This window comes from Thunnus albacares, chromosome 18 (assembly GCF_914725855.1).
Source record: "Thunnus albacares chromosome 18, fThuAlb1.1, whole genome shotgun sequence".
Classification (NCBI taxonomy): Eukaryota; Metazoa; Chordata; class Actinopteri; order Scombriformes; family Scombridae; genus Thunnus; species Thunnus albacares.
In genome coordinates, this window is record NC_058123.1 from 16,104,438 (window position 1) to 16,125,671 (window position 21,234).

Sequence of the window (21,234 nt, forward strand, 5' to 3'; positions counted from 1 at the left end):
AAGGGTAGAAATGCATATTTATGCTTTATTTTGTCACAAAGGACCCCAAAAGTAAAATGCAAATCTAATTTCATGAGTGTTTTTAGTAAAATAATGACTTAGAATAAATCTCTGCTTGGCTGGAGTGATTGATGATGTGGGGTCATGTTCATTTATGACCTTGGGGTAAGTGATGTTGTCACATGTAATTAGTTTTTTAATTAGTACTACAATAACAGCCCCTTTCATGATTGCTGTGATAAACTGCGTCCATCGTCAGCGCTGCACACTCAGGTCAACCAGCGATTATATTTTTGGGTTGGATTCATCATATAATAATGTAAACGGACACACACACACACACACACACACACGTTTAGTTATCGTGTGTCACGCTGGGTATAATCGGCTCAACTCCGCCCCGGCAGCTCCTCCGGTTGATAGCCTGTGCGTTGCATGATTGGGATTGTTGTGATGGGACGACGCAGCCATCTTGGATCAGCGCCGCTTCACACCGAGCAGCAGCAGAGGACGTTAACGGTTGAGCCAGTTGGCTGCCGTTAGCTGCTCGGTCAGATTAAACCGTCGCTGTGCGTTGTGACTATGCGTTTCAGGCGTTATTTTTCTACGTTAGCTGCCGCTTTGGGCGCATAAAAAATGGGCGTAAATCGAGTTAAACGTTCAACGTTATAAATCCGAAGAGGTCGACGGCGGCGCAGATCCTCTGTATATTTGTTACATTTCTGGATAGAGGAGTTACTATGAATGGAGGATAAATGTTGCCGAAGGCTGACAGCAGCAGTTTCGTCCTCTTCTCTCTTCTCTTCGTCCTCACATTAACGGACCCGCCACGGACAGGTAAATAAATCTCAAGTTGTTGTTGTGTTTTTTCCCCCCTTCTTCCTCTGCATACATTCCCGTCGGCTCGACGTGAAACTGGGAGAAACAGGGATTACAGCTGTAACGCTAGCGGCAGGTCAGGAGAGGAGGCCTGTTGGAGAAACCACGGGCTCCGGTGATTTTTAAACCGCAGCTGTGCTCCTGCTGGACGGCGTGGCTTGACCCCTTGCCGTCGGCACTGTGACAGTATTTGATTTTTTTATTTTAAAAATTAGGCAACTAAAAGCTTCACTCGGCAAATTATAAACGACAAACACCTAGCGAGTGCAGCCCACTTAGCCACATTTGTTTCTAGAAAAAAAAAAACAACAATTAACGCTATTTGGGGTTTTTTTCCATATAAAGACCGTTGCCTTTCTTTATAAGTAGTTTTGACTCTAGCTAACTGATGCAGCTGTATTGGAAAACTATCAAAAAGATATATATTGACTCATAATAAAAGATGGGTGTCTGTATTCGTCTACATGTGTAAACAGTGTTTATCCTCAACTACATCCCTTCGTCGGTCTCCGCTTTATCCGTGAAGATGTAATTTGAAATGCATGTCAGAGATTCATGCTCCTGCATCAAAAACCTCTGCTTCTCATTGACTCATCCATTAGTTACACAGTTAAACATAGTAGATTGATACACTACACCAGTGTTTTTTTTTTCAGCCCTGGTCCTGGGGCACCCCTGCCCCTGCATGTTTTAGATGTTTCCCCTCTTTCAGCACACCTGATTGAAACCATCAGCTCCTCATCGAGATCTGCAGAAGCCTGATAATGAGACATTAATTTGGATCAGGTGTGTTGGGGCAGGGAACCGTCTAAAACATGCAGGGCAGAGGTGCACCAGGACCAGGATTGACAAACACTGCACTACACAGCAATACAATGTCGTAACACTGTCATAAACATGCCTTGAACTTCATTTATGTGATTTGTAAGTTTATATGTCGAAATGGGGAAAAAATGTATCCCAGGTTGATGTATTGTCACAGGTGCAGCACATACTAAAGACACAATACGGTACGCAATTTGAGAATAAAACAAAATTAAATTCTAGTAAGTGTTTGCATCCCTTCCTGCAAAAACTGGCCCCTTTCAATACAATATCGGCCTAATCCACTTGAGATTTTACGACATGTTTGACACAAAAGGCATGTATTCTGACTTCAAATGCAAATACATACATTGTTGTCCCTGGATACATTCTTATCAGCAGGAAGACAGATGCAACTCGGGGTTTTTCTTTTAGGCTCTGTCTTGTGATCTTCACAGTTGGGTGGTAGGGAGAAACTTATCAATTCAATTTATGGATAAACACAGAATTGTTTGGCCCGATCCAGAGGAGCAACGCCTGCCCTGAGAACATGTTACACAACAAAAACGCAGCATGCTTCTTGGTGTTACATTGTGTTGCAGCTTTAGCTCTCGGGCAGATATTAAGTTCGTATTAGGAGGCTCTCTGTGGTTCATTTCACTCAATTATAGAGTGTAATCAGCTGTAATTATGCACCTTTTCAAAGGTGAATTGAATTCATTATCTGCTGCAGTGTTCTTGAGTGAACACCTTTTTTGTTTACATAAGTGGAGTGGGTAATCCATCTATATCTCAGCTTTGTGCCTAATACTTTTGAATAGAGTATTTCGTGCTCTGCTATTTGTTTGGGTGATACTGTGACCTTCATGCCAGTGCTCCTACACAGGGACTCCATATTTTCTTGTATTTTTCACAGGATTTTTTGGAGAAGTTGGTTTTTTTTGTTTTTTTTTTGCAGAGTGCTGGTGCACATCAATTGCAGGGCGAGCTTCCCGAAGCTTGATGCCTGCATGACTTGGACATTAAGCTGAAGAATAATCCAGTTTGCTGTAATATAATTCAATTCAAAGATTCAAACACTTTTCATGTCACACGGTGTCTTACAAAATCTGATTAGCAGAGGCACATAAACAGTTATTGCTTCAGACCATCTCTGAATCACCGATCAGTACTTGATTTTGACGAATTTCAAACTTTTATATTTGGCTTAGCTGATTTCCACATTCAGATATTTGTAAAAAAAAAGCCTTCATTCTTGTACCTTTAGGTCTGGACTTTTACCTTTGCGCTAGGCAACTTTAAAGTACAAAAATTTGCATGCAGTTTGGCTAATGATACTTTAAAATAAAAATATGTGATTTAACTCGTAAATGCACATTACACATAACACTACATAACAGTGCAAAAGTATGTCACAAATGTAAAAACAGGAATGGATATGATCATATACACATGACAAAGCAGTACAGTGGCTCGGTGGTTAGTGCACATGTGTTCCGTGGTGGCTGTATGTTCTTCCCATGATACAAACACATGCATGTCAGGTGATTTGTAGTCTTGAAACCATTAAAGGATATGAATGTGATCATAAATACATTGTCCATCAGCATAAGACTGACTGAAACGTGTACTTGTGGCAATTTATCCCACTGTGTTACTCAACTTCCTACTCAAAGCAGGGTTAAAAGTTGAGAAATAAAGACTTACTGTCAAGTTGGTCTTACGTACATACTTAAACACAACAGTCATAAATGTGTTATTAGAAGCTGGAGGCAGCTTGTAGGTTTGAATGTGAGACTGCACAGCAGATACGGAGCATTTGTAGGCCACTTACAAAGCCTGGATTAGGCTGGACTACTTCAATCCAGATTCTAAATAAATGTAAAGAGGCTCAACACTGCTAACTTTGTCTCATGAAAAGACTGCACTTGCGTTTACAAAAAGTTGGCCGTAGTTTAACATTTGGCAGGCAACATCCGTCGACACCCAGTCAGATTTTTTATTTTTTTTACCTGATACCCAACCGACGAGACTACAGTTAGGGTTGACCCAAATTGCAGTGACCCAGATGAAGCAGACATGAAATACAGTCACTAATTCTTACATTGATGTGCTTTTTTTTGAAAGACTACTGAAGTAAACATTTGAGAAATAAGCTGTGTTAATTATTTTGACAGTTAAGTGTTTTCTGGCAGCTACAAGCACCAGTAAAGGAGATTATACAGCTTGTTAATAAAGTCTTGAAATTCATCAGAAGCCTTCTCCAAATATCGAGCTAAATTATGGCACCATTGTGATTGTTCTTAATGAGTTTTCATAAAATCATCCTAGCTGTAGTCCTCAGAGCCATTGACTCATACATACAGCATAACTCTCATCCTTGAGTAGGTTATGTAAAGGGTGAAAAATGATCCACCAAAAATTAAAAGTGCTTAATAAATATTTTTCTTTCAATCAGCAGTAAAACAGATACTAAAAATTGGAAAAATTAATGTTATTCTGCCTAGTTAAGTATTTAAAGAGTTGTGTTTTATTGGCCTACATTAGCAACGAGTAAAAGAACACAGAAGAGTTATTTCCTGCTGCAGGGAGCTGTGGGACAGCTCTGACCTTCTACACATTTCTGGCTCGAGCACACGGCTTTTACGCCACGGCACCTGAAATGGTTAGCAACATCTTGTCCATGTCGCTGTCCTGTATTGTTGAGCAGCGGGAAGTGCGTGTGAAGGAAATGGAGACGTCACGGGAGACTGAAGAGTGCTACAGGGCAGAAAGATTTCAGTCAGGATGACAATACGAGGCCTTGGACCTGATGTCCCACCAAGATAGATTATGTTAAGCTCTAGGTCAGTAAAGATCATCCTTATCGTCTCTTTAACACATCAGCTGTTTAAATGAATCCTCTCTCTGTTAACCATTTAAGTATTGATGGTGTGGTGATAAAAGTGTCAACACTTATGCAAAACAGTTTGGTTTGTGCAGGAGTTTGACTTTAAGTGCTTTCATCCACACACTGTTGAGAAAATAAATAGTTTTTTAAATGTGAGATGTAAAGGAAAAAGAAATGAGTGCCTGTACCCACTCACTGCTTTTAACAGCGAGTCTCAGTGTTGATGTGAATCATCAGTGGTTGGAGATGATGGGGTGTGTGTGTGTGTGTGTGTGCACAAGGCCAGTTCGCTGTGCCGTTCTACTTTGGTTAGGGCAGTCTCTTATTCTTTATTGTATTTTCCTGTTGGTTATGTAAGAGATTCAGAGGCTCACTTTTCTCAGGGTAGCTACTGTTCACTCATTTGTAGACACAAAATTCAAAGCTTGTGAGAGAAATAGCTCTAGATTATTATCCTGCTTTCACAGTGTGCACGCAAACCATATAAACTGTCAAGCATGTTTAACAGTAATAACTTTATTTATATAACACTTTTGAAACACAAGTTACAGAGTGCTTTACAAAGACATAAAAACGAGAAATTACTAGATAAATAAAAGTAGAATTGTTACAGTAATAATGACATTTGAAGTATGAATTACTAAAAAACAGATGAATAACCAATTCAAGAGAGAGCAACTCTGGAAAAAGTGCGTTTTTAAGAGAGATTTAAAAGCAGACACAGAGCATGCCTGCCTGTTCTCCTCTGAGTCGTTCCAGAGTCGTGGCTCCAAAGTCTCAGTCTCCTTTGGTTTTCAGACTTGATCTAGGAATTACAAACAGACCTCTGCATGATACCTCGCATAGGACTTCTTGTGGTTAATCATGAGCCATTAGCGGTCTTCTTCTAGCTTGCCTCATCACAAAAACCGAAACATTAACCTCTTAATCAAATGTGTGAAGTCCCTGCCAAAAAGGGAGCAAAAAAAATGAGCTTTCAATCAGCTATTGACCACAGCTGATTCAGATACTCCAATCACCAGGCGGCTCAGATAATGGCACGCGAAGTGCACTTCAAATCGAAGCTGTTATAGCTTTAGATAAAGGCTGTTTTTAATCTAGAAATGCTCGAGCTGTGCCTTCAACAAGTAATATCTGATAACCTAGAGTGGTTCAGCACTGGTATCTGAATAAAATCTGCTCATGTGGATATTTGAGCAGGAAAAGCACAGAAAGCATAAATATTGATGCATGCAGGCAGCGAGAGTTTATTCAAACAGAGCTCACGTGCATCAGAAAGCACAAATTGGGCATTATTTTTTTTTTTAGCCCCGAGAAAATGTAGATTTAACTTGAAAAGAGCTAGAAAATTTGTTTCATCGCCTGGCAGACGTGTACAGGCCAGGAAAACGCTCCAGTGAAGGTGTTTAAAGCTCATGTGTTGATGTCTGCAGAAAATTAGCAAATATACAGAGCATGAGAGTGAGAGTTAAATATGACGGATATGTTATACTTTCACATTATTATAATATCTTTCAGGGAACTTCAAAACAAGATTTACTTGTCATCTTTTAAAGCCAAGAACGTTTATTACATTAATTATTAACATCGCAAATCTTCTCTAATGTTTTCGGGATATGTAGTCTCTAATGTTATCCATCATTTTGACACATATTCAGGTTTGATGGGATCAGCGGTAATGCACTCAGTCCCAGGAGACTCAGACAGGCCTGTAATGCGTCTCAATCCACTTAGCATCAACTAAGACAAGGTGACGTCTGCTGTGTTAGAGGGCTCTCAAAACACCTCTATTGGCGTTGAGGTCAGCCGTAAAGGTTCACTTTTTTTTAGCCCAGACTATATTTAAATGTTTGTTTTCCTCTTCATTTATAGTTAATAACAGCACAGCTTAATGTAGCTTTAGCTTTCTGAAACTATAAACATTGTTTTGCAGTCTCACACTGGTTTAAACTGGGTCCAATGGGGAAATGGTGAAGGCCTTCAAAAATCACCTTATGTGAACTTTTTGAACTTGAAGCTCACAGCATAACTTCACAGGTCTGTATGTTATACAAAGTGAAAACTTTATTTATTATATTTTAATAACTTTTATTTCTTTTCTGGGCCATAAACAGGATGTAGTGTGACATCTGGTTTGAAGAGTACATCCATAATCGTGTGGGACATCTGAATTTGTCAGTACATTTCCAAGTAATACAAAAGACCAGTTTTATTTTATCTTTGTGTCAAAGCTCAGATTAGGTTTGACGTCGTTCGGTGTGTTTTGAGTACATCAACTAAGGTGGTTGGTACACAGATGAAACAACAGTCACAGTCTTGAAATAGCTCTGAGGTTTATCTAAGTAAATAGTGTAGCTTTATTTGTGAGGTGAGTGGGTGGTCCAGCTTCATTTTAGGTAAACACAGCCACCTGTATACCAAGAACAGATGGTTTAATACACCCTGTACTGTGCAAGCAGCTTGGGAAATCACTGACAAATGCCAGAGAAGTGTTGACAGCTTAAATAATAGATTCCCTTACAGACAACAGGATGAATATTGTCCTTTTTTTTGGCTCAAGTGCAAAAAAAAACAAAAAAAATTGGCATCACACTGACATACAGGATAGTTCACTCTATTGTTTCTATTTGTTTCAGGTCCGCGGCTAGCTCTGGCAAGATTATTGTCAGGTAAGCAAGCAGTATGTGTTTCAGTGTAGCTGTCTGATCTTTTTGTTAGAATATTTAAAAAAAAAAAAAAGCTCCTTCAGTTTGAAAAGACCTGTGATTGTTTTATTATCTTAATGTCTCACATTTTAAAAGTACTTTAAAGTAGAAGAAGAGTCATCCCTTATTATTCTAAATCCTTCTCTAAGTAGCTAATGTAGTTTATCTATTGACCTATTTCAAAACAAGGCCCGTTGAACTTCCTCTCCCGTGATCAATAACGTTGTTGGGTCTTGTTTGAGTCCCTCAATGGACTCGTTCATTCATCACATGGGGAAGGCTCGGCACTGGCAGCCCTGATGCAAAGGCATCTTTTATGTTAATCACACATGGCGTGGAGACCCACTTAGCACAAAACGGTGTTGCTGGAGGATAAAAGCGGACAAAAGGCCTATAGAGAGTGTGTGTAAGTGTGTGTCTGCTGTAGGTTTACCACTTCTTAGTTTCCTTCCTAACAGTCAGTTGGTTTATTTTCAGAGGCCTGATTTAAAAAAAAAAAAAAAAAAAAAAAACGAACTGCAGTAGCTTTAAGACATGATCAAACTTGTCTACTGACATGAAACAGAAAAATGTTCTTTTGGTGGATTTCTAAGTTTGTCTGAACTAATCTGAACATATTGAGTTATCAACCACTGCGGATTTTCCTTTTTGCCAGGATCCCTTTTCTAAGTCCGACCAGTTATCTTTTTTTTTCCCCCCTTCTGTTGCTGTCTCTGTATATTAAATTGGCGAATGAGCTAAAAAGGCTGAAAGGAAATGTAGCCTATATTATGTTACACTTTAATGTCCACTTGCTGCTGGTTTAGTTCATTTATTACCGGTCTTATTTGACTGTGATTTCTTTGTTCGCTCTCGGGAAGAACATTAAAAATCAGTTTTATCTATTCCATCCCCTTAATTTTCACCCCATCACCATCTAAGGTCTTTCCTTTTATTAGCTGCCATAAAATCTCACGTGGCCTCACCGACTCCTCTGCTGGACTCTAATTTAAAACGTTTTTCTCTTGTATAGAAAAAGGCTTAGTCACGTGCAGGTATGACCACACGAACTCTCTTGTCGTATTTCAGAGCAGCGCTGCAGCCCTGGGCAGTTTGCCTGCCGCAGTGGGAAGATGCAGTGTATCCCAATGTCCTGGCAGTGTGACGGCTGGACAGCATGTGAGGACAAGAGCGACGAGATGGACTGTCCCCGTGAGTATATCTCACTTAAGCCCTTTTACAGCCACCCTGTTACCTAACACCCATAACACCATTGATTTCTGGAAAGAATAGCGACACGGGGCGCCTTTTCACACTTGGACAATGGGGTCACAGCTGGAATACACAGAAAAATGCTTTAGAAAAATGCCTTTAAGACACTGGGATCTAATCAAGCAGTACTCAGAGAGGTTAAGTGATGTATTTTGACCCAGACACATTCATAGTATGTGTAGCAGTGCGTAACTCGACAAAACCCCCAAACACAGCAGCTGATTTGCTTTAACCAAACAGCTCAGACGTGGTTTTAAGTCCTCAGCCAACAGTGAATCAAAATGCAGGACCGGCAGCTCTGGACTGACAGCGTCAGATGGCAGAGGGGAGGCTGGGTTTTATTCTGAGTGGCTGCACATGTGTCTGTGTCTGTGTTTTTGTTTACCATTTGTTGATCTCTTCAACACTGCATCGATGTTTCAGCGCAAAGCCTTTTGACCGAAATCCTATTGTTTTCCCTTCTTAAATCCAGAGAGACCTTATCCCCAGATCTCTGACCGCATAATGGGAATTATTGAAAGGATTGAGTACAGCATGTGACCTCCATACAGCAGTAGTGGTGCATGCGTTGAGTTAACACTGCAGGCCTGCCAACAACACAGTTTTTTTTGTTTTTACATTGGATAATTTATTCTTGAGTAAAAGTACAATTTCAGAACAGGCAATAAAAGCAGGAATTGTTTAGAGATAAACAGCAGCACTGAACAATGTTTATTCACCAATTAAATGGTTGCTTACCACAAAGGCATATACAGTATAATCTGTGTGATCATAAGCAAAAAAAACATTATGTTTAAGCCCATTTCTAATGTGCAGACTTGTTGTGGTTTCATGGTTAAATGCAAGAAAACCCTAAACAATGCTCACTCAATTCGCCTCAGTGAGGCCTTATTGTCGACTGAATCAACAGCACACACAGAAATCAATCTGGTTTGAGATTTAGCTATTTGTTGAATAACATGGCATGGTGGAGAAATCCTTCACACAAATTCTAGCAAGACAAACACCAGATGAAACTGTTCAAGCTCATAATGGAGAAAACTGAAAAGAGGAAACTGTAAATACACTCTTGGCAAAAAAAAAAACACACACACACAAAAGTACAGAAGTAAACCAGGCTGCAAACAGTCGCTGTTATTCTACATTGTACATTAATACAAAATACATAAATAATACAGTCTAAAGATGGAGGAAACAAAGTAGAATAGAAATAATTATCATAAAATTAAAGAAATTGGAGAGTTTTAAGTTTTTAGATTCTCAAAATGTCACCAGTTATGTTTTCAGTTCAGTTTAATGTCTGAATTCGAGGAGCTGCTCTTGCTCAATAATTCAAACGGTGCAGCAGAGGTAACCTCTATTGTTATTTTTGTAACCAGTAATTCCTGCTTTTTTTTGCTCGATCTGTCAGCAGATTTGTTTCAGTTTTGGAATGAATCAACGCTGAGATTATTTTAGTTGATCGGGTTTAGTGCTACCTGTAAATAATTAAATTTTCAGCACACAAGTAATAGTGAACATCAGCCTGCATTTGTTCAGTGTTTTTATTCACACAAAAAAAGACAAATCTAATGTGTGTTTATGTTTCCCCTTTTTTAAGAGCAGCAATTCTACCTGTTCATTTTTTTGTATATTCAGTGCTGCAAACTAAAACACAGCACTGCTAAACTAAGAAAAGTGGGTAAACTAAAATATGGCTGTTGGTATTTGGCCAATTTCATGAATTTTACATCAAAAAGAGGCACAGTGATGCATCTCTCTTTTTTTGTCATTTTTAGCAGGACTCCTCTTCCTTCCCTCCTAATCTTGCATAAAACCGAGGACTTGCTCAACGCTTGAGAGGAATATTTACAGGAGATTCATCCTGACGTCAGTTTCATCGAATTTTAATTTTACTTAAGTAATGCTTTGGTTCTGCTTTTATCTTCCCAAACCTGTATCAACTTCCTCAATCATGTTTTTGAGACACAGATGGTTGTCATGACACAAACTTCATGTTGCTAAATTCCTATCTTAAGTGATGTATCTCAACACGGGCGGAAATGTTGATCAGAAAAAACATGAAGTGGATAACAAGTGAAAGAAAGAGGTAGTTATCCAAGAGCTATAAATGGATATTTTAACTTCACATGGGAACTTGTAGCTGAATTGTTTTGTCGCTTGTGCACACAGATAACTTTAAAAGCGTCGACAGTTTATCCATTTATCTGTCAGGCTATCAAACAAATGAAAAGGGGTTTATTCTGGCTGGCAAACACTTTATGTGTGTGGGCTTTGATAACCTCAGGAGCGGCCTGACAGTGCTTCATTACATCACAGGCTTTTAACAGGTTGCACAATACAAACCAATATCTGCACTAAAAGATCATCCAAAGTTTAGGAGAACTGATGATTGATTGTTGACTTTGAGTCGTTTGTTTTTGCAGCTATAAAGGAAGAAAGGTTTCGTTTCGGCAACGGATATGACCAGGTGGAAGACGTCATCGGTGTGGCTCAGCCTGTGCGCTTCAACAGTAAGCGCTTAACTCTCCCTCACTTGATTGTAGTTAATTATATGGTTGTTGAATCTGCATTATGTTCGCGTACACAGCTTTCATCAACCACGACGCTAAAGTTTCTTTTTCATCCGCAGAGAAATGCCCCAGCGGGTGGCACCACTACGAGAAGACAGCCAGCTGCTACAAAGTGTACCTGAGGAATGAAAACTACTGGCAGGCTGTGGACACCTGTCAGAAAGTCAACGGTTCATTGGCCACGTTCGTTACCAACGAGGAGCTGCAGTTCATACTGAAGATCGAGGTGGACTTTGACGACAAAGTCTGCGAGCGCAGAGATCAGTGCAAGTGAGTTTTTTACTTCACTGTGATTTGTTAGAAAGATGTTTTAACATCAGAATTGTCGCTCCACATACAAGCAGAAGTTTTAAATTGTAAGTTCCTGAAAGAGCTTAACTGTATGGATGTTTTTACTGTGTAATCAGAAGTTTGTGGTTTTCTGCAGACATTTACTAGTTAATACAGTGTGATGAACTTTAACTGGCTGAACATGCGCGCTTGAAATCACAACCGTCAAGCTTTTTATTCAGTCACAGAGGAAGCAGCTCAATCTCTAGACATTAAAACATTTAAGTTTCCTGTCTGCTTCTCTTTCTAACTTATCAAACCCCATGTTGTGCCCTTGTTGATCTTTTTAGTTCATATGATATAAAATCTACAGTCACATGTTTCAGCACAGTCTCGCGATACCAGACAATCGGAGATCTCCCAGCCTACCGATCATCTGGGGATTTCTGAATAAATGGCTTTTTTTAAAAAACTCTCTAATTGTTTCCACCCAGTTTTAACAAGGAAAGCTGGGATATTGTCCTCGGTCTCAGGTTGAGCAAAGTGTTTAGAGACTGACTTGTGAGTCTAGTTTCAGCATGTCCCAGCAGAGGATGGTGTCAGTGATGATGCTCTGCGCTTTGTTGCAGGCCATCTAGTGGCCAGTAGCGGCAGTTTAAAGTGCTCAATATTGGCTTTGGATTGATGTATAAACCGTTTTACATGAAAACATTATTGTAATTTCCTTTTCTTTAAGGTTTTGGGTAGGCTACCAGTATGTGATCACTAATCAGAACCACTCTCTCGAGGGCCGCTGGGAGGTAGCATATAAAGGTAATTAAGATTTATTTGCTCTTTTTAAAAAAAAAAAATCCAGAAAGCTAACTACTGATCTGTAACTTGAGTGTTGTAATGCTTAAAAATATTTTCTGAGCAGGGTCAATGCAGGTGTTTCTCCCACCTGAGGGTCTGACCAATTTTGGGGAGGCGTCTCCCACCCAGGACAACGTCTTCTGCGCCCAGCTTCAACGCTTTCAGATCAAAAGCATGAATGAACGAGGTCTGCACAGCTGGCACGCTGAGAACTGCTACAAGAAGTTCCCCTTTCTCTGCAAGAGGAGTATGTGCTCGTTCTGTGTTTTGTCCATCAGACGTCATGTTTTTATTTCATTACAGTCATATGATTGTTTTTGACTTTTTGCCCTAATGTCGTATTTCCTCAACAGGACAAACGTGTGTGGATATTAAAGACAACGTCGTGAACGAGGGCTACTACTTCACCCCTAAGGGGGACGACCCGTGTCTGAGCTGCACATGTCACGACGGCGAGCCTGAGATGTGCGTGGCCGCGCTGTGTGAGCGGCCGCAGGGCTGCCAGCACTTCCGCAAGGATCCCAAAGAGTGCTGCAAGTTCACCTGCCTGGATCCAGGTACTGACACATCGCGCTGATCAAAGCAGTGTTTCATCTCAGCAAAATATTTTCTTGTGCACAAGAACATTCAGCCAGCAGAAACTTTTAGCCTTTAGCAACTTGTTATTTTAAACAAGCTTTCAAGAAGTAATATTCTTATTTTGTCATTTTTCCATCTCTCTTTACTCAGATGGAAACAGTCTGTTTGACTCAATGGCCAGCGGGATGAGACTGATCGTCAGCTGCATCTCATCCTTCCTCATCCTCTCTCTGCTGCTCTTCATGGTGCACAGACTCCGTCAGCGGAGGCGCGAACGCATAGAAACACTGATTGGTGGGAACTGTAAGCATTAAGCCTTTTGGACACTCGTACACACCCCTCTCTGACTGATAATACTTTGGTTATTTAATGAGGCTTTCCTGTCATACTTTCCTGTCAGTTAAAACACTGTAACAAGTGTTACTTTGTGTTATTTTCAGCTTCTGTGGGAGATGAAGCTTGAGCTCGAAACTAAACAGTCATTGCTTATTAAACAGTTGAGACTCTTGCAGCTCAAGACTATTGATGGAAACATCTTTCCATTTCTATAAAACCTGAGTCACATAAAACCCTCTACTTTTTCTTGCTGATCTAATTTATGCTGTAATTGAGGGTTTCTTTTTAATAAGACGCGTTTGTGCATTCTCAGTGCTGTCTACATCATCCTGTGTATCTGTCTGTTTTTATTTGCTCAGTGCACCACTTTAACCTTGGAAGACGAGTCCCAGGCTTTGACTACGGCCCGGATGCCTTTGGCACCGGCCTCACTCCCCTGCATCTGTCTGATGATGGAGAGGGCGGCGCTTTCCATTTCCAAGAGCCTCCTCCGCCGTATGCAGCCTACAAATACCCCGACATCCAGCACCCCGATGACCCCCCTCCTCCGTACGAAGCCTCCATCAACCCAGACAGCCTCCTCTACGTGGACCTCGGTAGGCGCAGATCCTTTCTTTAGTTATTCATCTATCTCATTATGTACAGAAGAGAGTCTTCATTTTCTCTCTTTGTCGCTACCTGCAGGTCACAGCGGGGTTTCCATGGTTCCGAGCCAGATGAACGTCATGGTAGATGGGCTCCAGGCCGACATTTCCAACACCTCTGGTCCCGTGCCAGACTTGGCGCCGTCCTCTCAGGAGAGGGAGGACTCCATAGATAGCAGCACCCTCCTGGTGGGGCCCGACACCCCGACAGATGGCCACACCCCCGCTCCCATGCCCGCAGACTGCGCCTCCTCCCTCAGCACCATGGTATAGGACTGCAGACGGACAGCAGGACATTCCCTGCTGGTTGAGGAAGGTCACGAGTGTGTTCTGCTCCACCCACTGCGCCGGGGAGAGGACGCAGCAGACTGATCTGTCGTTTATCAAAAATGCTGACTGCAGAGAGAGTTAAAAGTTTGTACAGGCATATCAGGAGGTGGAGCCGCCTGGTTCTTTGAGGATCACTCTGCGAAGGCTCTGCAGTCAGAGTTTTTTTCAAGACACTGGCATCAAAAGGAGCAGAGAAGACTGTTTCTGTACAGAGAAGAAAAACACTACATTAAGGCTGAGATGGCTGCACTTTTACTTTTACGCATCGACTGAGCAAAGCTTTCCAAACATCTCAGAGTTGGCCTGATTGGTCGAGAAGCCCTGATGTAAATACCCCCTCAGGTCTGTGCCAGTCAGATTTGTTATACTTGTGTGTGTGTGTGTGTGTGTCCAGCACAAGGCGAAGAATGACAGACGGGACAATGAAGCCAGCTTGTGCGTTTTTGTTTTTTTGTTGTTTTTTTTTTTTTTGCATCATACCGTCAGTCAAGCGGATGAATCTGAATCGATCTGTCCGTCTCCAGGCTACAATAACATTCTTATCAGCCTTGCCTGTCGCGGCATGTCCCACATCTGGATTTCTACTCGCTCATAAAAGAAACCCTGCTGTCCCCTCACTTTCTTATTAGTCTGATACATGAAGCTGTCTTCCAGGTTTATAGCGCATATTTGCAGCAAAAGGTGTTTTGTAGTTTAACATTGCAAGAAGGTACGGTTAGGTCCCTCCTATAGTGGGTTTTTATAAAGTAATGCTGGCACAGAAGCATTATGTATCAACGAATGTTGTGGTACTGATAAATCTGAGTTTGGTATTGTGTTCTTTTGATAATTTATGACCGCAGGCTGTAATCTCGATTGTTTTATTCTTGGATAGAAGCAGTCTGAACTCCCCGTTGAAAAGCGATGAAGCTTTTCGAGTATATGTGTGTTAAGATTAGGGATGATATCCTGCCATTGAATTTGGAAAAAAAAAAAAAATCAATTTATTTAAAATAACTGTTCCAATCATGAAGTCATTGAATCATGCAGATGGTCCCATTGTTACATTATCATCTCTTCTTTATCATGAACTGTGTATTTGCTAAAATGTTTTGCACGCTCATCTGTTCATTAAATCAGGTTTTTTTTTTCTGTTTTTTCGGGAAAAACTATTTTTTGGGGGGGGGGAGAACAATTTGTCAGGTGTCACATTTGGATGCTGCCACTCCATCGCTGATGTGTCTTTATGCGTGATCTTAGTTACCGATGATGTTTTCAGCTACTGATGAAGGTGACGTCACCGACCACAGCTGCGAGTCTGTTTCTGATTTGGTGTTGACGGGTCTAACCGTTTTTGTTTCTTAATGGGATTAAAAAAAAAAAAAATTGTAATAAAAGGAAAAAGTGTAAATTGCATATTAGGAGCGAGTTAGACCCCCTATTATGACGACAATCGTTTGATTCACTCAAGGATGAATTTTACATGAATGAAGGAGTCAGATCTTCAGGCCTGAGAAGCTCAGGTCGGAGTCAGAGCGACCCGCAACCACCAGCATTCAACCTGCTTTTCATCTGCCTCGAGAAAAACTGTGTGTCTGAGCATCTGCGTATCTCATGTTTGAATGTACTGTGTGTATAAAACATTATTATTATTATTATTATTATTTTTGTCAAGCTTATTTTCCCCTGTTTTTCTTTTTGTTTTTTTTTTGGCATTGACAATCCACCGTGGATTATCCAACAAACAAACTCATGTTCTCATAAATTGTGGGGAAAAAAGTAACATGCATGTGTGTATAGGAGATGGTGTACTGGTTTGGATTTTTTTTTTTTTTTTTCCCATCATCAAGTTTGTTTGGTTTTTATTTTTTCAACCTTGCTTTTTGGACCTGCAGTGCATGTTTTTATCTTTTGGCATGCTGAGAGATTTTTTTTGTTTTGTTCAGATGTTTTTTCTTTTTGTTTTTTTTTTTTGTTTTTTTTTTTAATGGAAACAGCCAAAACGGTCAGTCCTGTATAGTAGGTTCAAAGACTCTTGCATATAGTTTAATATCTCCGTATGCATCGAAAAAAACCTGCCCACGACCCAAACAGCTGCATTTACACTGTAGTTTCTGTGCTCGACCATGGCGGTGTGACGACTCATTTTACTGGATTTGAAATGTTTTATGTATAAAACAACAGATGCTACATTTTCATTGTCTTTTATTTCATAGCCTTTAAATTTACAGGGGTGGGGGCGGGAGGGGGGGGCTTGTGTTTTTCTGAGGTAGATGTACATCTAATCAAATGCCAAATAAATTGCACCATGAAGGACGACTCTTGCATCAGTGTGAACACAGACTGAACTTTACATCGAGCCTCATCAATCACGACATTCAGCCGCTCTGTGACTTGTTTAGGAAATTCCTCCCGTCTGCGTTTGTGACCAAATGTCAAAGAGGATTAAGGTGGGATGGAAGGGAAAATCCCTCTCTTCCCCTTAACAGTGAGACGTAGGTTGTCTCGATTAAATCCCAACCCACGGCAGCAATCAAAAAGATTCAGATAATTTAAAGAAAGTGGATATAGCGCACCTCGCTGTGACTCATAAAGGCAGCAGCCAGAGCAGAGATAGTGATACCCTGCTGGAGAGCAAGAAAAGAGGCTTTGTTCACACGGGCCAAGTAGTGACAGAATCACATAATCTATTCCTGGATGGGAGAGACGTAACACTTAACGCTGAGCTGTCCATGATGATTGGATTTATGAGACGGTGGGAAAATGTAACATCACATAAAAACGTATTATAGTTATGTCAGAATGTGAATCTGAGCTTTTATATTTCAAGTTTAAGGACACATTCTTGTGCTACATAAGTAGTTCATCATTTTTTTTCACATTTTTGGAAAGAACATGTTAAAGTCATTTATATTAAAGCATAAAATTTCAACAATAATCCACTTTACTGACAGGAAATTAGTGAACATTCCCTTTATTTTTAATGTGTTTAACAATAAACATACATAAAATGTGCTTTCACATAAAGTGATGAAAGTAATGTTTCTTTTTAAACTAGAATTTTATATTTCCACCTTTTTTTTTTTTTGAAAATACACAAACAGTTCAGCATTTAAAGAAAAACCTTAAATTCTGATACCTTTTAATTCAGTGCGCTACACATCCTCTGCCTCTTCCCATGGTGGAGGGATGAATGGGTCTTGTTACTAGTCATTGGGCATCTATGCTGAGGGTGGAGGAGGAGGATGGGGGGGGGGCGGTGAAGTGAAGCTGTCCCTGCATCAATGAGCCTGTTGATCAGAAAAGACCACTAGACTGGTAATGACACGGTTCACTGATCAGACCGGGAGAATAAATAAAACTCGGCTTTCACCTCCGGCTCCACTGCTGCTCGCTCTACCTCAGATATACTGACACCTGTCCGGAGTCGTCGCGCTGCGGGATCCTACCATGATTTTAGCTGCTGCTCTTCTGGTGATCGTTGTTTCGTACGTGGATTCAGGTGAGGATGCTGCTTGAGTCTCATATAGAAAATATAAATGTGTCATTTATATCCAATTTAAGGTAATACGGTAGGAGGACGGAGTAATTATGTTAACATGTTGCTATTTTTATATTCCAGATGACTACTGTTATAATGAACCACATTGTGGTAAGTGACACTTTAATTAAAAAAAAAAAGAGTAACTCAAAGACTCTGATATCTTGCTGAATATTTAAAGTGTGTGCTTTCTTGTGTGTGAATAACTTAGACGACCTTACCGGCCAATTAAAGACATTATTCAACTTAAAAAAAGACTAGTTTTACAGTTTGGGAAAGTTACAAAAGTTCTGTTTCTATTATTGAAAATTCAAATTAAATCCAAATGAAGTGTGTAGCTTTTTTTGGCAGGTGCCACCTTAAAATGAAGCAGTGTCTGTTTGCGATCCTTCATTACAGGCTGAAAAGGTTTTAATCATCCAACGAGTGACTTTTTTTACTCTGAAGCTCTCAGATTGTAGAATATGAATATCTGTCAAAGGCCTCAAGAGGTTTAACTACTGGGTAATTTGTAAGAAAAAAAAGGCAAAGAACAGAGAAAAGTGAAGTGCAAAATAATTTAAATTTAAGTGGCAGAAGAGTATCTCTCTAATACTGACAACACAAAGTCCTTGTTCTGGAGCTTTCTGTCAGATGATTTTCCTCAGTAGATGGATTTTGCTCTATCTTGACCTTGGGAACATTTGTTGACAAAATAAGTAATTTAAAGTGCTCAGAAAAACTGAAAATTGCACTGAAAATGTACAATTCCAATAACTTGAAGATCGTGTGTTACAGTCAAAAGCTCCAGAACAGCTACTAAAGGGACCTTGTTGGTAGACAACATCATGAATGAACTTTCAGAATCAATATTTTTCTTATTTCCTGACACAATAATAATCTCGAGACGCCTCAGATTTATCTTGCAACCCTATGGGGAGAAACACAGTCTTCCACTGGTGTATTTGGGGCTCATGTGGTCTCTCTGCCACCCTCAGATCCTTACGCCTGGGGAGACACGTTCCCCTCATGTCACCCTTTACTCGAAGAGCACCACTCTCCCATCAATCTGGACCACGAGATGACCAGAAATGAATCTCTGGGGCCTTTGCATCTGGAGGGCTTCGACATGCTCCAAACAGGCCACTGGACGCTAAAGAACGACGGACACTCTGGTGAATATACAGCAGATGTCGTCACGCACATGTGTATGTGTGTGTGTGTTATTGTCTGTTTGAGTTAGTGATCTCATGTTTGTGCTGTACAGTCGTGCTGCAGGTCAACAGCGGCATGTCAGTGAGAGGCGGAGGCCTGCCAGATGTGTACCACACCGTCCAGCTGCACTTCCACTGGGGAGGCCCGGCCACTAACGGCTCAGAGCACACGATGGATAGACGCAGATACCCAATGGAGGTACAGTACGGTCAGTAGACAGCTCTACACTGTCACAAAACAACTGATTTGGCAAACTGATTGTGTGCAGCCACCCTTTAATGTCTTTAAAAGTCTTTTTTTTTTTAATTTATTGCCAGATGCACGTTGTCAACATGAAGTCCATCCATCCGAATATGTCGGCGGCCTTGGATGATCCAACGGGGCTCGCTGTTCTTGGATTCTTCATTGATGTTAGTTGAATTTAAAACTTTATTTTACAGCATTTGTAGTTATTTTCAGTCAAAAAAAATCCTGATTCTGTGTTTTTTTTGCAGGTTGTTTATGCAGACAATGTGCATTTTGGACACATATCACAAAAACTGTCCTCTGTTGCTTACAAAGGTTGGAAGAGAGACAAAATATTCAGTCCTTTCCGCTTCTTTTCTGTTTTTTGTAACTCTGTTCTCATTACGGCTGTGTGTCCTTCCCCAAGGCCAAACTGCAAAAGTCAAACCATTTCCACTGATGAGCCTTCTGCCGAAGCACAACATGAGTCAGTATTATCGTTATTACGGCAGCCTCACCACTCCTCCGTGTTCTCAAGTGGTTGTTTGGACCCTGTATGAGGTCCCCATCTACATCTCATGGTCTCAAGTAGGTCTCTTGAGTCATTTCAAATCATACCCTCTACACGAGTGCTGTGATTGAACATGATGTTTATGTTTCCTCCTCCTCAGCTGGCTCAGTTTACCTCACAGATCTTCTCCACTGAGGAAGACGCAGAGCAGGTCACACCTCTACAGAACAACTTCAGACACATCCATCCCACCTTCAGTCGCATCGTCTCTGCGTCCAAAGATGCCAAACTGCTCAGAGGGACGGCGAGTCATCCCCTCAGGTCAGCCGTGTCAGTGCATCTGCTTCAAATCATTTTGCTGGGAGCTTTTATCTCTGGACTTTAGCGCTGCGTTGAAACACTACAAAGATGAATTAATGTTTTTGCCACTCAGTTTTTACCCTGAAAGCAACGTGTAGGAGTTAGTAAAGTTTATTATTTGAACCTGAGGTACCGTGTAGAGTTTTCACATCAGTAGAAATGCTCCAGCAAAGAATAAACATAAAAAAACAAACTGTGAAGAAGAGTACTGTAATATGTTGGATTGTTACTAAATGTTTTGTGATTGTACCCTGCTGTCTGCAGGATTATTTAACTCCATTTGTGCATTTAACCTACTAACAGTTAAAACAATGTGAATTGAACACTGGTGTTGAAACATGTTTTATATGCATTTATGACCTGTTGCATTTATAGCTTGCTCTTGAAAAGGTATAATCCTAACATACACTGTCTTTTCATTTAGCATTAGCTGGCTAGGTGAGGTTGGGGTCAGAGGTCATTTGTAACACCCAGTACAGCCGGGAATGTCATGAGTTTTGCAGGTATTTGGTCATAAAACAAAGAACTGGACAAATTCTGAAATTTCACAGCAGTTCATCCAATAGTTGTCAAGATATTTCATTAAATACCCCCAAAAAAGTCAAGGTTTAAGGTGATGGTGGAAAAATCAGAGGATCAAAGTCAGTAGGATTCATCCTCTGGGGACTACGAACATTTGTACAAAATTTCATGGCAGTCCATCTAATAGTTGTTGAGATATTTCAGTCTGGACCAAAGTGCTGAACTGGCTGACAGACCGACACTGTATATGCTGCTAGCATGGCTGAAAAGAAAAGGGAGGGCAAATAGAAAGTATTAATCATGAAGATCTTTGGCTGTTGTTCACATTAAATGTCTCTATAATACAGATCTCAAAGTGTAAGTTGAAAACAAACAGTATGTGGTGGCAGCAACTCACCTTGAAGTCTAGTCTAGTCAGCTGGAATTTATAGAGGCGGATAGAAAGTACTGAAAGTTATTTATAACCCCAAACAAACCACAACGTCTGCTCTACTGCATCAAGCTATTCCTATAATGGTCTCTTCTTGGCAGACATTTGACATGTCATAACAGGAAAACCACAGGTATTATTAATAATATTAAGCGTTACCTATTCCATTTGACCTGCTGATGAACTTTAAATGGAACCGAGCCATCGTTTAACGTGATTAATTACACCTGTGCTTCTCCTGCTGTGACAAGTCAAAACATCCGCTGTGAAAAAAAGGCCTGTCGCAGAACAAAGAGCCCATTAAGAAAAAAGACCTAAAATAAAGTGGAAGTAATGTTTTCCTAATGAGCCGGCTCTCC

General features: G+C 40.5%; 2 protein-coding genes across 3 annotated transcripts; both read left to right on the top strand.

Moving 5' to 3' along the window:
• The first annotated feature begins 431 nt into the window (after positions 1 to 431).
• Positions 432 to 15,463, top strand: dgcr2 (DiGeorge syndrome critical region gene 2). 2 transcript variants are annotated; one of them, XM_044333599.1, is made up of 11 exons: positions 432 to 837; positions 7,210 to 7,242; positions 8,347 to 8,469; positions 10,956 to 11,042; positions 11,162 to 11,372; positions 12,109 to 12,185; positions 12,289 to 12,471; positions 12,578 to 12,781; positions 12,954 to 13,106; positions 13,499 to 13,735; positions 13,824 to 15,463. In XM_044333599.1, the coding sequence occupies exons 1-11, from the start codon at positions 756 to 758 to the stop codon at positions 14,054 to 14,056; spliced, it is 1,623 nt and encodes a 540-aa protein (XP_044189534.1). In that variant the 5' UTR covers positions 432 to 755; the 3' UTR covers positions 14,057 to 15,463. The 2 variants fall into 2 exon arrangements, with proteins under 2 accessions (XP_044189534.1, XP_044189535.1); XM_044333600.1 differs by lacking the exon at positions 7,210 to 7,242.
• Positions 15,464 to 16,337: 874 nt separating this feature from the next.
• On the top strand, positions 16,338 to 21,134 carry car15 (carbonic anhydrase 15). Its single transcript, XM_044333602.1, has 8 exons — positions 16,338 to 17,594; positions 17,715 to 17,744; positions 18,611 to 18,787; positions 18,880 to 19,025; positions 19,145 to 19,237; positions 19,322 to 19,388; positions 19,480 to 19,640; positions 19,724 to 21,134. The coding sequence occupies exons 1-8, from the start codon at positions 17,543 to 17,545 to the stop codon at positions 19,946 to 19,948; spliced, it is 951 nt and encodes a 316-aa protein (XP_044189537.1). The 5' UTR covers positions 16,338 to 17,542; the 3' UTR covers positions 19,949 to 21,134.
• Positions 21,135 to 21,234: the final 100 nt, after the last annotated feature.

What these genes read in the sequence shown, in the direction of transcription:
- dgcr2 (XM_044333599.1), top strand. Translation starts at nt 756, where the DNA reads ATGTTGCCGAAGGCTGACAGCAGCAGTTTCGTCCTCTTCTCTCTTCTC. An exon ending in TCTGGCAAGATTATTGTCAG is followed by an intron (nt 7,243 to 8,346) that starts GTAAGCAAGCAG and finishes GTCGTATTTCAG; the next exon opens with AGCAGCGCTGCAGCCCTGGG. An exon ending in GAGCGCAGAGATCAGTGCAA is followed by an intron (nt 11,373 to 12,108) that starts GTGAGTTTTTTA and finishes CTTTTCTTTAAG; the next exon opens with GTTTTGGGTAGGCTACCAGT.
- car15 (XM_044333602.1), top strand. Translation starts at nt 17,543, where the DNA reads ATGATTTTAGCTGCTGCTCTTCTGGTGATCGTTGTTTCGTACGTGGAT. An exon ending in TTCTTGGATTCTTCATTGAT is followed by an intron (nt 19,238 to 19,321) that starts GTTAGTTGAATT and finishes TTTTTTTTGCAG; the next exon opens with GTTGTTTATGCAGACAATGT. An exon ending in GTCCTCTGTTGCTTACAAAG is followed by an intron (nt 19,389 to 19,479) that starts GTTGGAAGAGAG and finishes TCCTTCCCCAAG; the next exon opens with GCCAAACTGCAAAAGTCAAA.